This window comes from Fragaria vesca, linkage group LG3 (assembly GCF_000184155.1).
Source record: "Fragaria vesca subsp. vesca linkage group LG3, FraVesHawaii_1.0, whole genome shotgun sequence".
NCBI classification, from domain to species: domain Eukaryota; kingdom Viridiplantae; phylum Streptophyta; class Magnoliopsida; order Rosales; family Rosaceae; genus Fragaria; species Fragaria vesca.
Genome location: NC_020493.1, coordinates 5,348,481 through 5,367,596, shown reverse-complemented (window position 1 = coordinate 5,367,596; position 19,116 = coordinate 5,348,481). Strand labels below are relative to the sequence as shown.

General features: G+C 39.9%; 2 protein-coding genes and 1 pseudogene across 2 annotated transcripts; 1 reads left to right on the top strand and 2 right to left on the bottom strand.

The window, feature by feature from the left end:
• The first annotated feature begins 1,149 nt into the window (after positions 1 to 1,149).
• LOC101297919 (protein argonaute 2-like) lies at positions 1,150 to 5,341 on the top strand. The gene is made up of 3 exons (XM_004295432.1): positions 1,150 to 1,672; positions 2,058 to 3,258; positions 3,618 to 5,341. Exons 1-3 carry the CDS (start codon positions 1,150 to 1,152, stop codon positions 5,062 to 5,064), a joined length of 3,171 nt encoding a protein of 1,056 aa, XP_004295480.1. The 3' UTR covers positions 5,065 to 5,341.
• Positions 5,342 to 5,443: 102 nt separating this feature from the next.
• On the bottom strand, positions 5,444 to 8,790 carry LOC101297626 (annotated as a pseudogene).
• A 2,646-nt stretch (positions 8,791 to 11,436) lies between these two features.
• Positions 11,437 to 15,250, bottom strand: LOC101297335 (putative E3 ubiquitin-protein ligase LIN-1-like). The gene is made up of 7 exons (XM_004295431.1): positions 14,196 to 15,250; positions 13,945 to 14,101; positions 12,865 to 13,844; positions 12,639 to 12,786; positions 12,203 to 12,442; positions 11,783 to 12,092; positions 11,437 to 11,694 (listed from the first exon to the last, which is right to left on the bottom strand). The coding sequence occupies exons 1-7, from the start codon at positions 15,248 to 15,250 to the stop codon at positions 11,567 to 11,569; spliced, it is 3,018 nt and encodes a 1,005-aa protein (XP_004295479.1). The 3' UTR covers positions 11,437 to 11,566.
• Between the last annotated feature and the right edge of the window lie 3,866 nt (positions 15,251 to 19,116).

Below are 19,116 nucleotides of genomic sequence, written 5' to 3'. Positions count from 1 at the left end.
GGTCAAGTGAAAACAGCCCATGCTATTGTCATACACTTGTAGATGTAGTCGTTATAATGTGCCCCGATGCCCTCATATTCGTGCACACCTCCGGCTAGATTCAAGACGCATCGACTCCTGCTGGAAAATGAAACTTGCTAGTTTATGAGGTTACTTTGTGCTCAGTAAAGGTATATCATCAGTTCATCACCAAGATGAGGGTGATCTGTAATAGTAGGATCTTGGTCCTCCTCTTGTGTGACCTTTGATCTTATTCAATGAAATTCAACATTAGAAGCAAAAGACAATGTCGTATCAACAATAAACATAAATAAATCTCTAGTTGAGAAAGTGAGAATGCTGAGCGGTAAAGCACGTCAATTCGGTGATCTAAAAACATGAGGATTAGATTTCTCAACATTGTAAAAGCGATTAAAATAAAAACGTACATTATTATCCGCTCGGGATGAATACATAAATTTGACAAGTGGTACTAGTGAGATCAAGTTCGCAAAAACCTCTAAAACAACAATCAATGTCGCGTACTTACTTACACGTTCACGTTAAGGTAAAATTTAAGAAAGAAATATCGCGTTTATGTCATAAAATTAACTATCCGAATTAAAACAAGGATAAATGTGATTATAAATCCATAAATTATATCATAAAATCCAAAACCCTGAAAATCTGGTCAATCCTAGCACGAATCCATTTCATCTTACTCCACTGTATTCACTGTAACGCCAAAACAGAATCCCTGCTTACGTAAAAATCGAGAAATGAGAAATCCAAACCCCAGGGAAAGAAATCTCTGGATTCCTAAATGTTCCTCACATTCTCCGTCTCCGTTTCCCTCTCCGTTAACCTCACGCTGAACGCTGATACCTTTCCCTTTTAGTCTCTCCCAAGCCGGCCCCACTCTCTCTGCATAATCGAACCTTCTGGATTCTCCCGCTAAACGACCACACTCCCGCCAAAACTTCGCTCACACATTTCCTCATTACACGGGTTTCCGTTGACACCTTGGCGACCACGACGTCAACCCTGAGGACTACACCGTAATTTCACACAGAGCCCCTACTCCCCCTATAAATACCCCAACCCCAAACTTTCCCAATCCCTGGATTCTGGTTTTTTGGGAGAGCACAGTGAGAAATCGGAATTAGATCAATGGAGAGAGGAAGAGGCGGTTACGGCGGAAGAGGGAACAACGGAGGAAGAGGCGGAGGAGAGAGAGGGAGCAGAGGCGGTTATGTAAACAGAGGAGGGAGAGTTGGTGGTTATGCTGACGTGGTTTACGGCGGCGGGAATGGCGGTCGAGGAGGAGCTGAGGGAGGAAGAGGCGGTTATGGTGGCGGCGGCGGTGAGAGAGGAAGAGGCGGTTATGGCGGAGGCGGCGAGAGAGGAAGAGGCGGTTATGGCGGAGGTTACAACCGTCAACAACCGCAAGATCAGAGGAGTAATCAGAGCCGCGGCCAGCCTGGGAGGTCTGATCAGCAATCTTGGAGGTCGCCTTCTTCGGCTTCTTCTCAGCCGCAAGATCAGCAGTCTTGGAGGTCTCCGGCTGCTTCTCAGCCGCAGGATCAGCAGGCTTGGAGGCCTTCTGGTCAACCGCCGCAGGAGCAGCAGTCGAGTCAGAATCGCGGCCAGTCTTGGAGGCCTAATCCGGCACCGTCTACCCCATCGTTTAACGGTATGGACCTATTCGACTCTGGTGATCCACATTTTATCTTTCAATTTTCCAAATTTGCGTTTTTATGTGTTGTGATTTGTAGCACTTAGGGTTTGACTGTGAAATCTAGTTTACTTGGTGAAGCTTGAAACGTTCTGTGTTATGGTGGTTATGGACTATTACCGTTTGATATAAAGTAAACTATTGAAATCATCACCGTAATAATTGTGCTTTATTCAGTTTTGGTTATGCTGAAAGTTCTGTGCAAGGTGTCCTTACAATACTCAATACTTTGCTTTTACCATTTTGTGTAGTTTAAATTTACTGAGAGGTCATGGTTTGGTTTTTTAATGCACCTTTCGGTTTCTGATGTTTCTGATCATGGTTTCGGTTTTGTTTTACGCAGATGCTCTTGTTTCTGGAGTGCAATCGCTGAAAATCTCGAAGCAGACACCATCTCCACCTTCGTTGAACAGTGCAGATAAACTTACACCTGCGAGACGACCTGATAAAGGAGGCGAAAGGTCTGTTAAGACTGTTGGGCTTCGTGCTAATCACTTCAATGTCTCGTACGATCCTCAGAGTACTATAATGCACTATGATATTCGTGTCAAACCAGTGAATGCTACAAGGAATGGCAGACCAGTTAGAATTATGAAGTCTGATCTTGCTGCAATCAGAAACAAGTTGTCCTCTGATAATCCAGCACAATTTCCGTTATTGATGACTGCTTATGATGGTGAGAAGAACATTTTCAGTGCTGTGACATTACCCACTGGAGAGTTCAGGGTGGAGGTTCCTGAGGAAGAAGGCACACGTTTAAGTTCGTATATAGTTACCATAAAGCTTGTAAACGAGCTCAAGCTTTGCAAGCTGAGGGAGTACTTAAATCGTGAGCTGTCCTCTATCCCTCGTGATATAATGCAGGGCATGGATTTAGTGATGAAGGAGAACCCGTCCCGGCGCTTGATTCCTGTTGGCCGCAGCTTTTACCCTGCGGAGTTTAATCCTGACGATGACCTTGGACAGGGTACTGCTGCATTTAGAGGGTTTCAGCATAGTTTAAGGCTCACTTCCCAGGGTCCTGCTCTGTGTCTGGACTACTCAGTTTTGGCATTTTATAAGCGCATGCCAGTTATAGATTTTCTCCATGAAAAGATATGGGGTTTTTCTTTAAATGATTTCAGGAGGTTTAGGAGAGAGGTTGAGAATGTTTTAAGGGGATTGAAAGTTACTGTGACTCATCGTCCAACCAAGCAGAAGTATGTCATCAAGGGGCTAACTGATAGGAATGCAGGGGACATTACATTTGATGCTGTTGATGTTGATGGCCTGGTTCCACCTAAGAGGCTTAGACTTGTTGATTACTTCAGAGACAAATACCAGGATATCAAGTACAAAAACATTCCTTGCTTGGATTTGGGAAAAAATGGTAGGAGGAATGATACACCGTTGGAATTCTGTGTCTTAGTTGAAGGGCAAAGGTACCCCAAGGAGCATTTGGGCAGAGATGCAGCAATTATGTTGAAGAACATGTCATTGGCTGCACCAAGGGTTAGAGAGAGTAACATACGCAACATGGTACGGTCGGAAGATGGACCTTGTGGGTAAGTAAATGTTCAATTGATTTCCTTTCATTTCAATTTATATATTATTTTTTCTTTGAAATTCAAGTTTTGTTTCTTGAACTCCTTGTTCTTGCCTCTGTTGAAATGTAGTTTGTGTATTGTTCTGCATTCTTATTATTTGTCAAGGGTTGTTTTGAAGGCAGAGAGGCAGGATTGTGTTCTCACGCTATTTATAAACATGCTAGTAATTGTTGAATATAAGCAAATTACATCATCAACAATTTTTTAACAAAAAAAGAAGAAGAAAGTTGAATAGGTTATTACTATATTGTGCAATTTCCTTTTGCCTCAAAATTAGTAGATTCATTTCGATCCTGATTAGTTTGTGTTTCTGTCAGTGGCGGCATCATCCAGAACTTTGGAATTGAAGTCAACATGAATATGACACAAGTAACAGGGCGTGTCATTGGCCCACCTGAGTTGAGGCTGGGTGCTTTTGGTGGCAAGGTGACTAAGGTAACAGTTGACAGTGAGAAATGTCACTGGAATCTAGTTGGCAAGTCATTAGTAGAAGGAAAACCAATATCTCGTTGGGCTGTACTTGACTTTAGCAGCCAAGACCGGGATGCACTGGACCCTAATCAATTCATCCCAAAGCTCATTGCTCGGTGCAACAAATTGGGAATGAGAATGGAAGGGCCTCGCTTTTATGAGACCACTTCAATGAGACCATTTTCTAGTGTTAACCTGCTTCGGGAACTGCTTGAAACTGTCAATGGGAAGGTACTTCAAGAAGGCTGGGGCCACTTACAATTACTTGTTTGTGTCATGTCCAGAAAAGACCCTGGTTACAAGTATCTGAAGTGGATCTGTGAGACTCAAATTGGTATAGTGACGCAGTGCTGCTTGTCAAAGATGGCCACCAAAGCCAGTGACCAGTTTCTTTCAAATCTTGCACTGAAGATCAATGCAAAGCTTGGAGGCAGTAATGTAGAGCTGATTGACAGGCTCCCGCTCTTTGAGGGTGCTGGCCCTGTCATGTTTGTGGGCGCAGACGTTAATCATCCTGCGGCTCGTAACACAACTAGTCCATCTATAGCAGCTGTGGTTGCCACTATAAACTGGCCTGCTGTGAATCGTTATGCTGCACGAGTTCGACCACAGTACCATCGTAAGGAGAGCATATTGAATTTTGGAGACATGGTTTTGGAGCTTGTTAAATCTTATTATCGAATGAATAAGGTCTTGCCCGAAAAAATTGTTGTTTTTCGAGATGGAGTATCTGAGGGGCAATTTGATATGGTACTTAATGAAGAGTTGGTAGATCTGAAGAGGGCTTTGGGAAGTATACAATATTATCCAACCATTACTCTGATTGTTGCTCAGAAACGGCATCATACGCGGCTGTTTCAGGAGAATGGGAGTTCCAATGTATCTCCAGGTACTGTTGTGGACACAACGATCGTGCACCCATTTGAGTTTGATTTCTATCTCTGCAGTCACTATGGAAGCCTTGGGACAAGCAAGCCGACGCACTACCATGTTCTTTGGGATGAGCACTCCTTTACTTCTGACCAGTTGCAGAAGCTCATATATGACTTGTGCTATACCTTTGCAAGGTGCACAAAACCCGTCTCTTTGGTTCCACCAGTGTACTATGCTGACCTTGTGGCCTACCGAGGGAGATTGTACCATGAGACCATGACGGAGGGACTCTCTCCAGGTTCCATAACATCCTCCTCCTCAGCATCATCATCGGCAACTTCAACACTGTCAGTGGGTTCTGTCGATGACGGGTTTTACAGATTGCATGCTGACCTGGAAGACATTATGTTTTTCATATAGTAGCTAACTATTTGCTGTTGTGAAGGGGTTTGTGCGTGAATTTAATGGTTTCTTCTGTGTGTGGAATTGTTATTTTGCCATGTATGCTACTATTTTTCAATTCAAACTGTTTTCTGTTGAAGATTAATAGGTTTTGATTTTTAGGTTCTAGAGATATAGTAGCAAAGATCAGAGCTGCCCCAAATGGGGTCATTTGGGATAATGAGTAAATGACCTAAAGCTTTGTTGTGGTGACACAAGCTTTGTTGCCTTGTTACATAAAGCTTCATCCTCTTTCTGATTGGATTACGAATAATGCCTTATGAAATAAACTATTGATGGTACAACATCATAACAAAAAAGTTACAAAGAAAAAAAAAACAATTGCTAATGGAAAGTTTCAACTGTCTTTGAAGAATTGGAGAAGATCATGGATGCTCATTACTGTGACATGTTCATCTGCTGTATCTCGAACCCGCAAGCTCACCTGAAACAATTATAAGGATCACAGATTAACTTATGACTGCAGTAGTACAGTTTTATCACAACTATTAGAGAGATAAATGTATAGAACACCTGGCCAATTTCAGCTTCCTTCTCACCAACAACTAATATGTAGTTGTATTGCGCCACCTGAGCTTCTCGCACCTGCACAGACCAAACACAATCCAGTGAACCAAAAACACAGCAAGCTAGGACTCATTACACAGTTGATTACAGTTTAGTATCAGAGTTCTTACAGTTTTGATTCAGAAAATAACTATTGGAAGCGTGCATACCTTTTTACTCACGGATCTATCACTTGTGTCAACATCAACATGATAACCAGCGCGACGAATCCGTTCCTGAACCTACAAAAACACAACAGTTTAAAATCTGAGTGAGCAATTTACTACAGTTTTGTGAGAGGTATGCAAGTATCCGACAGAAAGTGAGTCCTTTTTAGACTACTCTTTCTTATATGTGAATGCTTGTTAGTTTTGGCTTCATAATTTCATGATATCCAAAACAGTGACAAAAGCCAAGGATCCTGCACAAACATACCTGTAGAGCATAGGCCTCGGATTTCTCTGAGACGGGGCAAACAATTGCCTGCCGTGGACTAAGCCAGAAGGGCCATTTCCCCTTGTAGTGCTCCAAAAGTATACCAAAGAAACGCTCAAAGGAGCCGAATACAGCTCTGTGTATCATAACAGGTCTCTCTCTCTCTTGCCTTCTTTACCCTCCGAAGTGTAAAGCAGGTCGAACTGCTCATAATCAGGGAGCTGAAAATCAAGCTGTATTGTTGCACACTGAAATTTTTTCTTCAAAGCATTACACACGCCAAAATCTATCTTTGGTCCATAAAATGCTCCATCTCCTTCATTTATCTGCCAAGGCATGCCAAACTCATTTAGTGCTTCTGTAAGAATTGCCTCGGCTTTATCCCATGTTGCTCGTTCTCCATGATAACTTTCAGGCCTTGTTGATAGCTCCACATCAAAGGAGAGACCAAATATGTCATAGGTATACTTGATGAAGTCCAGGACACCCTTCAGTTCATCTTTCAGTTGAGATTCCCTACAAAATATATGAGCATCATCCTGCATAAATCTCCTGACACGAGTCAATCCATCTAGCGCACCACTGGCCTCATTTCGATGCAGCACCCCAAATTCAGCCATCCGAAGAGGAAGTTCTCTATAAGAACGAGGCCTATGTCGAAACTCTTCACAGTGACCAGGACAGTTCATAGGCTTCATGCCACATTCTTCTTTCTCAATCTCTAAAAGAAACATGTTCTGTTTGTAGTGTCCTGTATGCTTAGATTTTTCAAACAAATCCATTTTGAATATGTTTGGTGTTATAACCTCCTGATATCCCCTTTTTAAATATTCATTTTCCATGAACTGCAGTAGTTTCTTATAAATCCGAGCTCCATTGGGGGTGAAGAACCAACTTCCCGGGCTATATGGGTGACAGAATATGAGATCTTGTGATTTTCCCAACAACCTATGGTCATACTTCTTTGCTTCTTCCTGCTGCTTGATATATGCCTACAAACAAATTGTCGACTTTAGTAAGAAAATGAAATGTAAAACATTAATTCAATTTCACTGCTCAGCTATGTGTAGGCATGTATGTAAGCATTGGCCTAGCTACTTCAGCTTTCTATCACAGTTCAAAACCTGACCTCCACAAATATGAAAAATCAAAATTATCACCTGCAAAAGTTTTTTATCCGGATATGATATTCCATAAACTCGCTGCAGACTTTCGCGATCTGTATTACCCCGCCAGTATGCTGAAGAAGCCTGAAATTGCAAATTCACAAGTTAAGAATTTACACACAGTGTATACAATCAAATACAACCTAAAGTTTTGAGTCTTTGACATACCTTCAAGCATCTAAATGCTTTGACAAAGGATGTACTTGGGATATGAGGTCCGCGGCACAAGTCCACCAAGTTGCCACATCTGTATACAGTTATAGCCTTGTCCGCAGGAAGCTCATTGATGATCTCAATCTGATAAATATATTGCAAACAAACAAAAAGTTGAATTGATTTGAAACTTGAAACTTGAAAATGAGAAATCATTTATGTATGTAATGGAGCCAAAGAATGACTTTTATCTACCTTGAATTTGTTATCAGAGAAAATCTCTAGGGCCTGTTCCCTTGATACTTCAATACGCTCAAAGCACTGTTTTGCCTGGATGAAGATATACAATTACAAGTCAAGGATTTTCATCAAGAAAAAGCATTGCATAAACATCTAACCTAATTTGCAATCAGTCAAGAGCAAACGTCATACAACAAGTATACATCAACAGTTACCATTCCACATTTGCTCAAGAGCATAAAGAATACCTTGACAGCCTTCTCTGCCTCTGATTCGATTTTCTTTAAGTACTCATCATTCAAGCCCAAACTGCCATAATATGCATCATAGTAGAAGCCCTGATATTGAATATTGATCATTGATAAAAACCGAAAGAACAATCAGACCTTAAATACTTGGTATAGAGATAGTCTCAGACTCTCAGCATTCTAGTAATAAATTACACATCAGACAGTAAACATACAAACGTATAAACCAAACCTCTTGTTTTGTTGTGCAGGGACCAATACATAGCTTGCATCCATACTCAGCCTCAAGTGCCTGCAACCATATCAGACCATTCATAGATCAACAAACCAAAATTTCGATAACAATTTAGCCTCGGTTCTCAAAAAAAAAAAAAAAAACCTGTCCAAGAATATGAGCACTAGAGTGCCAGAAAGTGTCACGGCCTTTGTTGTCTTCAAATGTGAATATCTGAAGCTCACAATCACACTCCAAAGGACTTGCCATGTCCCATGGAGTCCCATTGACCTCAGCAACTAAAGCTTTTGAAGCCAAACTCTTCGAAATCTCCTCAGCAATTTCCATAGGGGAAGTTATCCACTTCCTCCCATCCTTCACCTGCCCATCCGGCAATGTAATCCTAAGAAAGTAAAACCCCTGAGTGAGTGATTCAAAAAAGAAAAAGAGAAGAAAAAAAATGTACATACAAAAGAAAACTTCTACCATATTTACGAGTATGAGATGCTCTCAAGCTTTCAACCTCAACATTTAAACTAATTGAGTTTAGAGTTTACTTGATGGATTCGGCCGGGAGAGACAGGATGTGGGCTTTTTGTTGGGCCTGGTTGGACTTGAAAAGTGTATTTCTTTTAGAGATAATCGACTCCTTGTCGGCCTCGTCTTTAGGTTTGGAGACCATGGCGGCAACTGGTGGCGGTTTCACATCGTTTTTGGGTTGGTCCACCGCGGAAGATACAGGTTGTGGCTGATCGGAGTCTACTGTGATTTGATCTTTTCGACCTCTGGCTCTTCCGAAGAAGTAGCCTCCTAAAGTACCAAGTATGATGAACAAAACTGAGAAAGCTTGGATCAACACCTCCATATTCATAACCACAAAGGCCAAGAGTTGAGAGGAAGAAGGTACTATTTTTCTCGGAGCAAGGGAATTTCAAACGTCTGAAACCCTTTCGTTGTGGGAAGCCTTTTATAATAGGCACTGGCATTCGTAATTACATGAGAGTTAATAAATAAATGTGTCATCAGTTACTTGAGACCCAAGAAACCTAACTTGGAACCCAAGAAAACCAGATGAGGAAAGCGCATTAAGATACCGTGAGATTGGATTTGCTCCTTCATAATTTCGAGTTTTTTATTTACTTATTCTATTATGTTCATATGATTGCTGGCCTTGATTCAAATGTGGACTCCTGCCACTCTTAATTGGCATTGGTCTTTTTGGAAGGTAGGATATCATCTAGGTACAGAAGATGACGATTTATACATTCAGAAAGGATTCAAAGGAACCATTAGGATTTTTTGGATCCTTCACTGTCATCAGTAAGTGAGGTTGATCTCCCTTACTGATCGATGTAGGCCAAATGTACTTGGTAGATCTAGTGCGCATTCTATTTACTTGAGGTCCATCCTTCCCTTGGATTGCAAGATCAATTTACTCTGGTACTTGCAAGTTTCCTCTAACCTTGTTTCTTCGTAAAATTGGCTTATATAGTTATATGGGTGAGGCATGTGAGCAGTTTTCCAAAAGGTGAAAGGAAGTAGTCCTGCAATGGTAGGGTGAAGGGGACCATGAAATTTTTGGCAGCTTAATTTCTTCACAAAAATATATAAGCTTCAGACAAATTGGTTGGTTCTGTTATCTGGCATTTGCTGTTGGAGATGGTGCAACTGTTGTTTTCTTATATACAGGTGGTTCCATACATACACACACTGTTGCCTACCAATGTGTTGGTACCGGTTAGTAGCCTAATGATAACCCTCTCTAGCTCCCTCGCCACTTGAGCTAACCCCAACGCTAAGTTATGCTGCGCGCACCGGCCAATACTATCCGGCATCTAGCCTATTCGGTGGCCGGACTGATGATGTCCATGAGATTAACAGACATAAGAATCTGCTCAAGTAGTTGAGAGTGCCCCTTGAATGGTGAAATTCTTAATTCTCTACAAAATTCCTGAATGTCTTTAGTCTTGAATGTACTGGATTTTTAGTTTCTGATAATAAGGTTTTGGGTTCTTCTTGGAAATAGGGTTTGTTGTTTCAAGTGGTTCACTTTCTTACTCTACTATTGTATTTGTATTCATATGATTCTTTTTTTCTATTTTTTGGTCTGTTGTATTCATATGATTCCAGGCCTTGTATTCATATTATTTGTATTCAAATAATGTACTACTGTTGTCATTGATGCTTGTCAGGCTTCGTTTATGCAAAGCTTAGAAGGTGGGAGGTACAAATTACACTCGTCTATGTAAGACGATTATATATAATCAGAAGGGAATCATTTGGATCTTTTGGATCCTTACGGTCATAGGGTTAGATCCTTTACATATACGACACTGTACCTTGTAGGTTTGTAGATCTACTGGAATTGTATTTACTGGTGGTCCTGTATGTCATTAGATTCCTCCAAGTTAGTTGTGGTGCAAGTTTATAGTTTTCTTCAACTTCTATCTTGTATAATTGGCTTATCTGGGTGAGTCATGTGACCAGTTTGCCAAAGGTGAAGTGAAGCAGTCCTATAATTGTGGGGTGAAGGGGACCATGGAAATTATTTGCAGGTTATCTCTTTCAGAATTAAGCTTTCGATGGAGAATTTGCAGTTTGGTTTAGTTGTCATTTGCTGTTGGTTTCCAATTTTGGAGATGGTCCTTCTGTAAAATCCACAAGGCCAGTGACAGCAACATGTCAAGAACTCAAGAAAGCTAGACAGTTGGCTTTGCTCTTTGTAAATGGATTCAGAGTTAGCTTATCAAGAAACTGCCTAAGTGCGAAAGTTCAGTGACTGGTTGGATTTGAGATAATAGATTTTCTTGAGTTGGGGAATTGAATGGATATGGGAATGACAGGTCATTACTGTGGCCAAGACTTCTACAATGATTGTAAGTTTTGACAAAGATTGGATGTTGACCACTCTTTAAGGTGGGAAGAAGGGTAAATAGTTCATGGCCGTGTGAGATTAACTTGCTATTTTTGGAGAGTAAAAACATTAGGGTGTCTAAAAGCCAAAAAATGAGTGAAACTGAATGTCTTCTACTCTTCTCATGTAAGTACTTCTGTAGTTTGTTGTATCATAGATGAGGATCTACCCATAAAGAGAGTTAGAGAATGTGATCAGGAAACTATTGAACTTTATACACATGTTTGTTCACATAAAGGATGTGAAATCCACACACCTCAAATTGAAATCCACACACCATTTTCCCTTTTTTGGTAACTTAAATTTTGTCTTTTTATGAATGTGTTAACCAAAAAAGGAAAAAATGTATGTGGATTTCAATTTGAGGTGTGTGTATTCACAAGTACTCAAATATGCTGCACTATACAAATCAGCTAAGAAAGAAATCTGTGGGAACACAAACACACTCCTTAATAGGAAATAAGAAAATTTTCCAGGACACTCTACAATTACAGTACTGCTAATATAACTGCCTCCAGGGTATTTATTTGATGTGGAATAAATTCTAGTCCTCATAGTTGCTTGTGATGATTGAAATAAGCTCATTAGCTGTCCATGTCACTAAGGAGAGGTTCTGGAGTTTGCTGAGAACCTCTCTGTCCACTGATGAGAGCATGGGGATGTATTCATCACCTGCAATTTGTTCCGATAAGTAAATAAAAATCAATATATGATTTTCCAGAATAATACAGCAGCAATTACTCTTTGTGGGAAAACATACCTGAACTTTTTACAAGGTTCAATAATGAGTATGAAGCAAGTACTCTTTCCTCCACATCTTTGTGAAACTTCAGTGACTCGAGCAACTGAGGCACCAGAATTGAGCATGCCATGGACTTCAAATGTTCATTTCCCACTGTACTGAGATAGCTACTCATCCATGATAATGTCACAAGGCTCACTCGTGCTAAACTCGGGATGCCATTTGCTATGGAATCCGAAAGGGCCACCAATAATTTCTTGTTACCGCTTCTAAACAAAACAATGGCTGCTTTCCTTTGCCAATTTTCTGTTGCTTCTTCGTCTTCGTTCTAGTTATTGAAAAAAATTACAAGAATCAACCTACTGTTATAACCAAATTATTTTTCAGACCACACAAAAGGTGACATTATATGCCGGTTAAGAGTGACAGAAATCTTACCGAGTGTAAAAAACCTTCTCTGAAGTGAAATGAATCCCTTGACGAATAGCTGAAACCTGCTTGTTGTAGAAGCCAATGTTCTGTTGATGCCTCTCCTGTGTATGAAAACCAGCCTCCCAACATTAAGAGAGATCTCGCTGACCGTTCTTGGACTTTTACATCACAAGTTTGACAATCTAAAGCGCCTATCATTGCTTCAATGGCTTCTTCCCTATATACACTGCATCTATAAGGATCTCCCTGCAACAAAACTGCTTCTCCATAATGGAACTATCCAAGATATATGCATTAAAGTCTACAACAAATTTGAGTTCCTTATGTACAGTTTGCTGCTAGCTAAAAGTACATAAATTTAGGACGGTTCCATATTCTAGGTTGCCAAAACCTTATTCCAACAGTATTAAAAGAAAAACATAAAGATTAACAATAGATTTACCATAAGATCAAGTTGTAGCAATATGGCTGCAACTAAGGGCCGCTCTTCGGCCGAAGCTCTCTGCAGATAGACCAATAAAATTTGCATTGTGTTCAAGCCACAGCATCCTTCTTTAAGTCCATCTAGGATTTTAGTGATCTTCGTTCGTCTGACAGCAATCATTTAGATGATCAGAATATAACTGTAACATCAAAGGACTGAAAAAGGACACACAATAAACGCATACCTACTAAGGCAGAGTATTTCAATCAATAGAGCAAATGCAGAACAAGTTGAGTTGCTTCCATTTCCGAGTACAATGAGTTCAAGAAGTGAAGGCTTGTCCAGAAAATCAGCTAAGTAGTTTCGACAGTTTCCATCAGCTCGAACACAGCATGAAATGATGGAAGCAACACTGTTCCTCTCATGAGTATCCCCTTTCTCAATTTGTTTCACTAGAAGGCTCAACCCTCCTAGAGAAACCACCTGTCTAGCATTCTCTAAGTTCCGATCTTCATCAAAACCTGTAAGAAGCTGGTCCAAAAGGTACAATGCTGCAGCCTGAGGGCTGCATCGTACGGTGAATAGGGTCTGCAACTGGTCTCCAAACTCAAGTACTCGAAGGACTAGTGCCACCCATTCAAGTGATTTCATCTGTTTTGCCTTTGGCTTCAACAGGTAAAGCAAAACAGCTGCTTTCAAAAATAGACCACTACTTCTTAGAAGTCTCATGAAGATTTCAAGCTGTGGATCAAAGTTCAGTATTATCTTTGTATTCTGGTCATTTCTTGCTACAAATTCAGCTAAAACCGATATTACTAGCTCTAAGATTTCATCATTAGAGGAAGCAAACAACACCTCCAGCATTCCCTGGATAAGCGGTGGCTCGGATAAAATGGCTTCAATGACAGGATCACCATGAGAGTCCAACCAAGCTTTGGTAATTGCACGAACTGCACTTTCGCAATCACTTAGACTATCCGACGAGTAAAGAATGCTAATAGCACTGCCTAAATTGCTAGAAGGAAGGTGGGAAGTGTCTTCTTGTTGGACTGAATTACTCTTAACTATGAGATTCCTATTCACCAAGCATTCAGTAGGTGCATTTTGGCAGCTAAAGAATCCAAAATAGTCTGATTTCTTTGTCTGATCAGACTCGGGCCATAACTCGGGTTTTGGATTTCTATGATTTTGGCTCAATGATTTTCGTATAGTACTGTCCTCCCTCTGCCAAATTCAGACAATGATAAGTTGATGACAATGTAATGTGAACCTCCACTTGCAGCCATATTACTAAAAATAGGAAAAAAATAATTCAGTTACCCACATGAACACAACTGAGACTGTTGTAGTTGTCTGCCTTCGCTTCATCTTCATACAGCTTCTCCTGTTCATCTACATCCCAAGAAGCATTGGAAACTCCATGGCGATCATCAAGGCCCACTGATCGCCTTTCGAGTGTTGAGCCAAATACAGCCTGATATCTTTGGTGATTTGGGAAATTAATTATCAGTGACACTAAAGAAATAAACTACTAATCTGTGAAATATGATTGAAATGCGTCAATGTAATACTTACAAATTTTTGTTCAATGAGGAATGTGACGCGGAAGAATCGGATGCTCTCCTTCTTCTTGATCTGCTAAATGGTACTAAAGGCAGAGGTACTTCAGGAGCAACGGGAGGAGCCTCAGACCCAACTTTGAGCCACTCTTTGTAGTATTGAGCAAACTTTGTAGTCCCCAAATCCATTTGGTCATTATAGACTTTGGTTATGGATTTCATTCTCTTCTCCTTCTCAAATGAGTGTGAAACAACCTCAATCTCCTGACTGTACCAAATCTTCAGATGAAGAAGATGTGGAAGAAAGAGATGTTCCCATAGATCAGGAAGCAAATGAGTTCTTGCTAAAGACGGCGAGTCACAGAAAACCTGAAGCAAATGCTTAGCAGAAACCAAGTCGTTTCTCTCAATCTTGTGAACAATAGCCAAGTAGAGCTGAGCACAAGCAGAGAGATTTGAGTTGGGTATTCCGCAGGTCGAAGCATTCATCTTGGACTTGTTGGCATCCAAAGAAGCAACAACTCTGCTCAAATTCTCAATACATTTTCTCATTGCCTTCGTCGAAAAAACTGGATTCAGCACCAACTTGTTAACATTTTCGACACCCGATTCCAGAGTCTCAAGCACTCCATTATCCGAATCTCTTTTCTTCCTCGCCAAACAAGCCCTACACTTCTCCTCAATCTCTTCTCTAAACTCCTCATCCTTTACATAACGACCCGCATATCCGCTGAGAATAGACACTACAGCTTTAGTGGCAACTTCATCAATAGCTGCAGGCTCTGTTCTTCTCGAACTGCCTTCCGAGACCACCGTCTTGGTGTGCGACCTCTCTGAAGTAGAACTCACTCTTCTAGACGACCCTTTTCGCAGAACAGAGCTTTGAGCCTTGTGCTTGGAGAAATCGTAGCTTTTTCGATCATGGCAGATATGTATAGGCAACAAAGCCAGAGACTCATCCGGAGCAACTCTGTATTTGACTGGCTTTTTGGTTTTGGCGACGACCTTGTTGTTGTTCCCTCGATGATATGCTTCTTCTGTAAGTAACTCTCGTAAGGAAGAAGCAGCCATAGGAGGAAAGGGATGATGATGATGATGATGATGATGAGTTTGAATTTGAAGAAGAGATGTGTATGTGGAAAAGCTTCACTGACATTCTCTCCAAAACCCAAAAGCTACAAAAAGACAGCTAAAACGATAGAGGAGGAACGAGCAGGAAGAGTTGAGAGAAGACACAGAAATGAGGACAAGGAGTTTGGGTTGGCTGATTCCTTTTAGCCTTTTGAGATATTGACCCCGCCCTTGGTGGACGTTGAACCGGTGAGCCTCGGTTCTGGACCGGGTTTGAGATAGTTTTCCATGAGAGCTTGATGGATGGGTTTGTTTGATTAGGGACTTTGTCTTGGTGATTTTACCACCAAAATATGCAGCATATTTTGGAAGTTGGAACATGTGAGAAGGGTGCTGCTTCTTGTTTGAGTTGGGACACACAATTCCTCAGGTACTAATTCAAATCTTATAGGGAAAGAAACAAAATCATGAAATTAATAGATGATTAGGGAATCATAATACGAAGGTAAAGAGGGATAATTTAATGGATTATTACTTTATTAGGGTTTAGGCAATGCATATTGTCACACTAAACCTTAATTTCAAGTTAAACAAATGTATGTGTTCAAAAATGTCATTATTGAGAAAAATAATCTTATGTACAATAATTATACAATCTCTTACTTACGAATGAGAGATTTATATTACTAGATTAAACGATACACTCATCTATAATATTACTTACATTCTAAAATTTTTCCGAACTACAATAGTACATTAATGCTAACTAACAAACACATCCATGAATGCATCTATTATATGAGCTAGCTAGTAATCCTAGTATATGACATGAAGTTGTGGTATTGTAGCAGTCTAGCTTGCAGATCTTTTCAGAAGGAGAAATTTGTGTCCATCGTTATCTAGTAGAAATCTGAGGATTTATGTCATGACCTTGGAACAAAGATAAGATGATGATGCACATTCATATGTTCCACAGTAGCTAGATAGAGCTCGTCAATGTCACATGTACACGTTCACGGAAGAAAGACTTATATAATACCCTATGGAATGAAAAGAAACAAAACAGGAGCGACAAAAATACTCAAAGCTCATGACGGTTTTTGTGGCTTTGTTTGTTGTATTGTATCTGGTGTAGTCTTTTCTCCTCTCCTCCTCCTCTCATTTCTCGTGCTTCCTCCTCTTTTCTCAAGCTATCTTTCTCTCTACTCTGTCTTGTTCTTTGTTTGGGTTAACTTGTATTACCCTGCTCTTTTTGTTCTTATCTAATTGGCTACTGTAAACGTCCCAAAATTTTACTTTGTCTGAGGGAGCCGACTCAGCCCTGCAGTAATTATTTTATTGCGTTCACACCCGCCTATCGCACTCGTGGCCGGTTTAGAAGTGAAGACGATTTTCCACTTCTTTTTTTAGTTATTATAAGTAATTCATGAAAGATACGAGCAACGTAGTAGTGAGCATTACATTTTGCTTCTTACTTTCATGTTAGGTTATGAATTGTTATATGTACGTGAGTATGTCTCAATTGAATTGAGTATTCTGAACTAATTAAAGAAGCTCAGCGTATAATTAACACCAATTGTCTAACCCTACCTAGTAGCGGGAGTGCGGGACACATAAGTCTTTATGTTTAAGGAAGATAATTAAAGAAGTTCACTCTTTTTATTTTGCAAAGTTAGTTTTGCTATAGTCATTTTGAACAACTTGTAACACACTTCAAATAACTGCTTTGCAAGTTCCGTACACATAGACTGCTATTTGTAGGGTTCACCAAGTCTTTTCACGGTTTCACCTTAATCACCTAAATCCACCCTATAAGGATATACATATACTTCGAGATGCCACATTTTCATTCTCCGTCTCAAAGTCGTTAAAATCTCAGAACCGGCCCTGATGACTGAAGTCATGAGGTGCAAAACACATGCATCCTATTCTTATTGCGAGCTACACACGCTAAAGTTATGCAATTAAAAAGACATGCATTTTTCCATGTTGACCTGGACCATCCCTATATTATAGTGTGGTAGCTAAAACGTCACTATACAGCTACAAGTTCACATGTAGCAATTTCCTAGTGGGCATGCATATATACGTCGTCGCTTTCCAAAATAGTGCTATTTTTGTAGATTATTAGCTTGGACTCTACCCTCTGAGACGCGTCACGCGTGAGCAGAATCCAAATCCATTAAGAAAGTCTAATTGGGCCTACGAGTATGACGTAAGCAATAGGGCCTTGAATCGCCACGGGCTGCTTTACGATAATCCATGGTTTTTCATTGGACAATAGAGTAGAGATGGCTTAATTTTCTTTATCTTTTAAACAAATGTATGTTTAGGTAAACAGTCTAAACACATGACCACAAACGAGTTTTGAGGATCAACTATGGATGAGTTGATTTGCATCAGCTAATAGTTTTATATGTTATAAGAAAATGTTCTATATGCATCAACTTTACATCATATAGGGGCTTGGTACTTCATCATACTCCATCACATTTCGAAAACAAGAGCATGAAATTATTAAATAACTAGAGGCATTCGTTGAGAATATGAAATTTCTTCTCTTGATCCATAAACAGGAAGATGAACATCCCTTCTTCTGCCTGAACAGAATTCCCTCTTTCAACCCTCAAATAAATAAGATTACCGCTACGAACGACGTAACCACCGCCTCTTTTTTGGTTAAAAGCCGACCACATAGGTAAGAAAACTCAACGTAGTTGGTGTCCTCACCTCCACAGGATTCACCATGGTCTCTTCCATCAGAGAGGCTATCAATTGTAGGGGTGGGCAGCACTTCACACTAGAAATACAGTATCGCACCGTACCGTACTGATTCAAACTGTATTGTAAATTGCACCGGTGGTAGTATAGCTTTTAAGTTTCTAAATTCTAACCCTAAGAGGCGCCTTATCATTGTTATCATACAAAATTGAAATTCATCTTTTTTTTCTCTTTGCTATGAACACAGAAGGCCGTTGCTATCGCCATATCGCACCAAAGACTCACAGAGCTTGGTCTTCGATCATATCATACCAAAGATTTTGATATTAACTATTTTATTGTTGGGCCTAGTTATTGGGCTAACTAGAATCCGGGCACAATGTAAAACCACGTTGAAACCGAACCGGAAAGCGGGTCACCCAAGTATCTAGATTGGGCTTTTGTAATATAGATATGGTTTAATGAATTATCAAACCATATGAAGTTGATTGAATTAGGTTTGAGCCATAACCTGTCCCGCACTAGCCTGCATCCAATAATTCGATCTATTCTCTTAGCTCGTTATCTTTAGAAAATAAAACATATATATGAGTGATAAAAGATTTTTATTGATTAATCTATTATTTTTTATTTCAGTAAGGCCTGGTCATCACAATCAGATATGATATGATGGTCAAAAAATACATATATGAATTTATATATAAGAGAAAATGAATACAATGACGATTTTTTTTAATATTTTAATTCACCGTAAAATCTTGTTTCTTTACTATTCATGTCTTAGTGGCTAGAGGTTTGTAGTCAAGAGCGATATCAATGAAAAATCTTCCATCGAATATCCCTCCCTCAATCATTTGGTTTGAAAAATAAAACATAAATCGACATTCATTCGTTCAATTTAATAGAGTATTCATTTATTTAATTTAACCGAAATGTACGAAATGACACTTTAAATACTTTCATCATTATATTTTCCGAAAACAAACTAACTTTTTGTTAATACACACCCAGCTCTTTTACGAAGAAAAATTTCTAAATCCATGTCAGATTCGTCTTGCATTCTTGCTCTATATGACTTTCCTTCCTCAACAGGAAACTCTTTGCTTTGCTTGCGAATAAAGAACTCCCACCTCTCGAGTGTGACC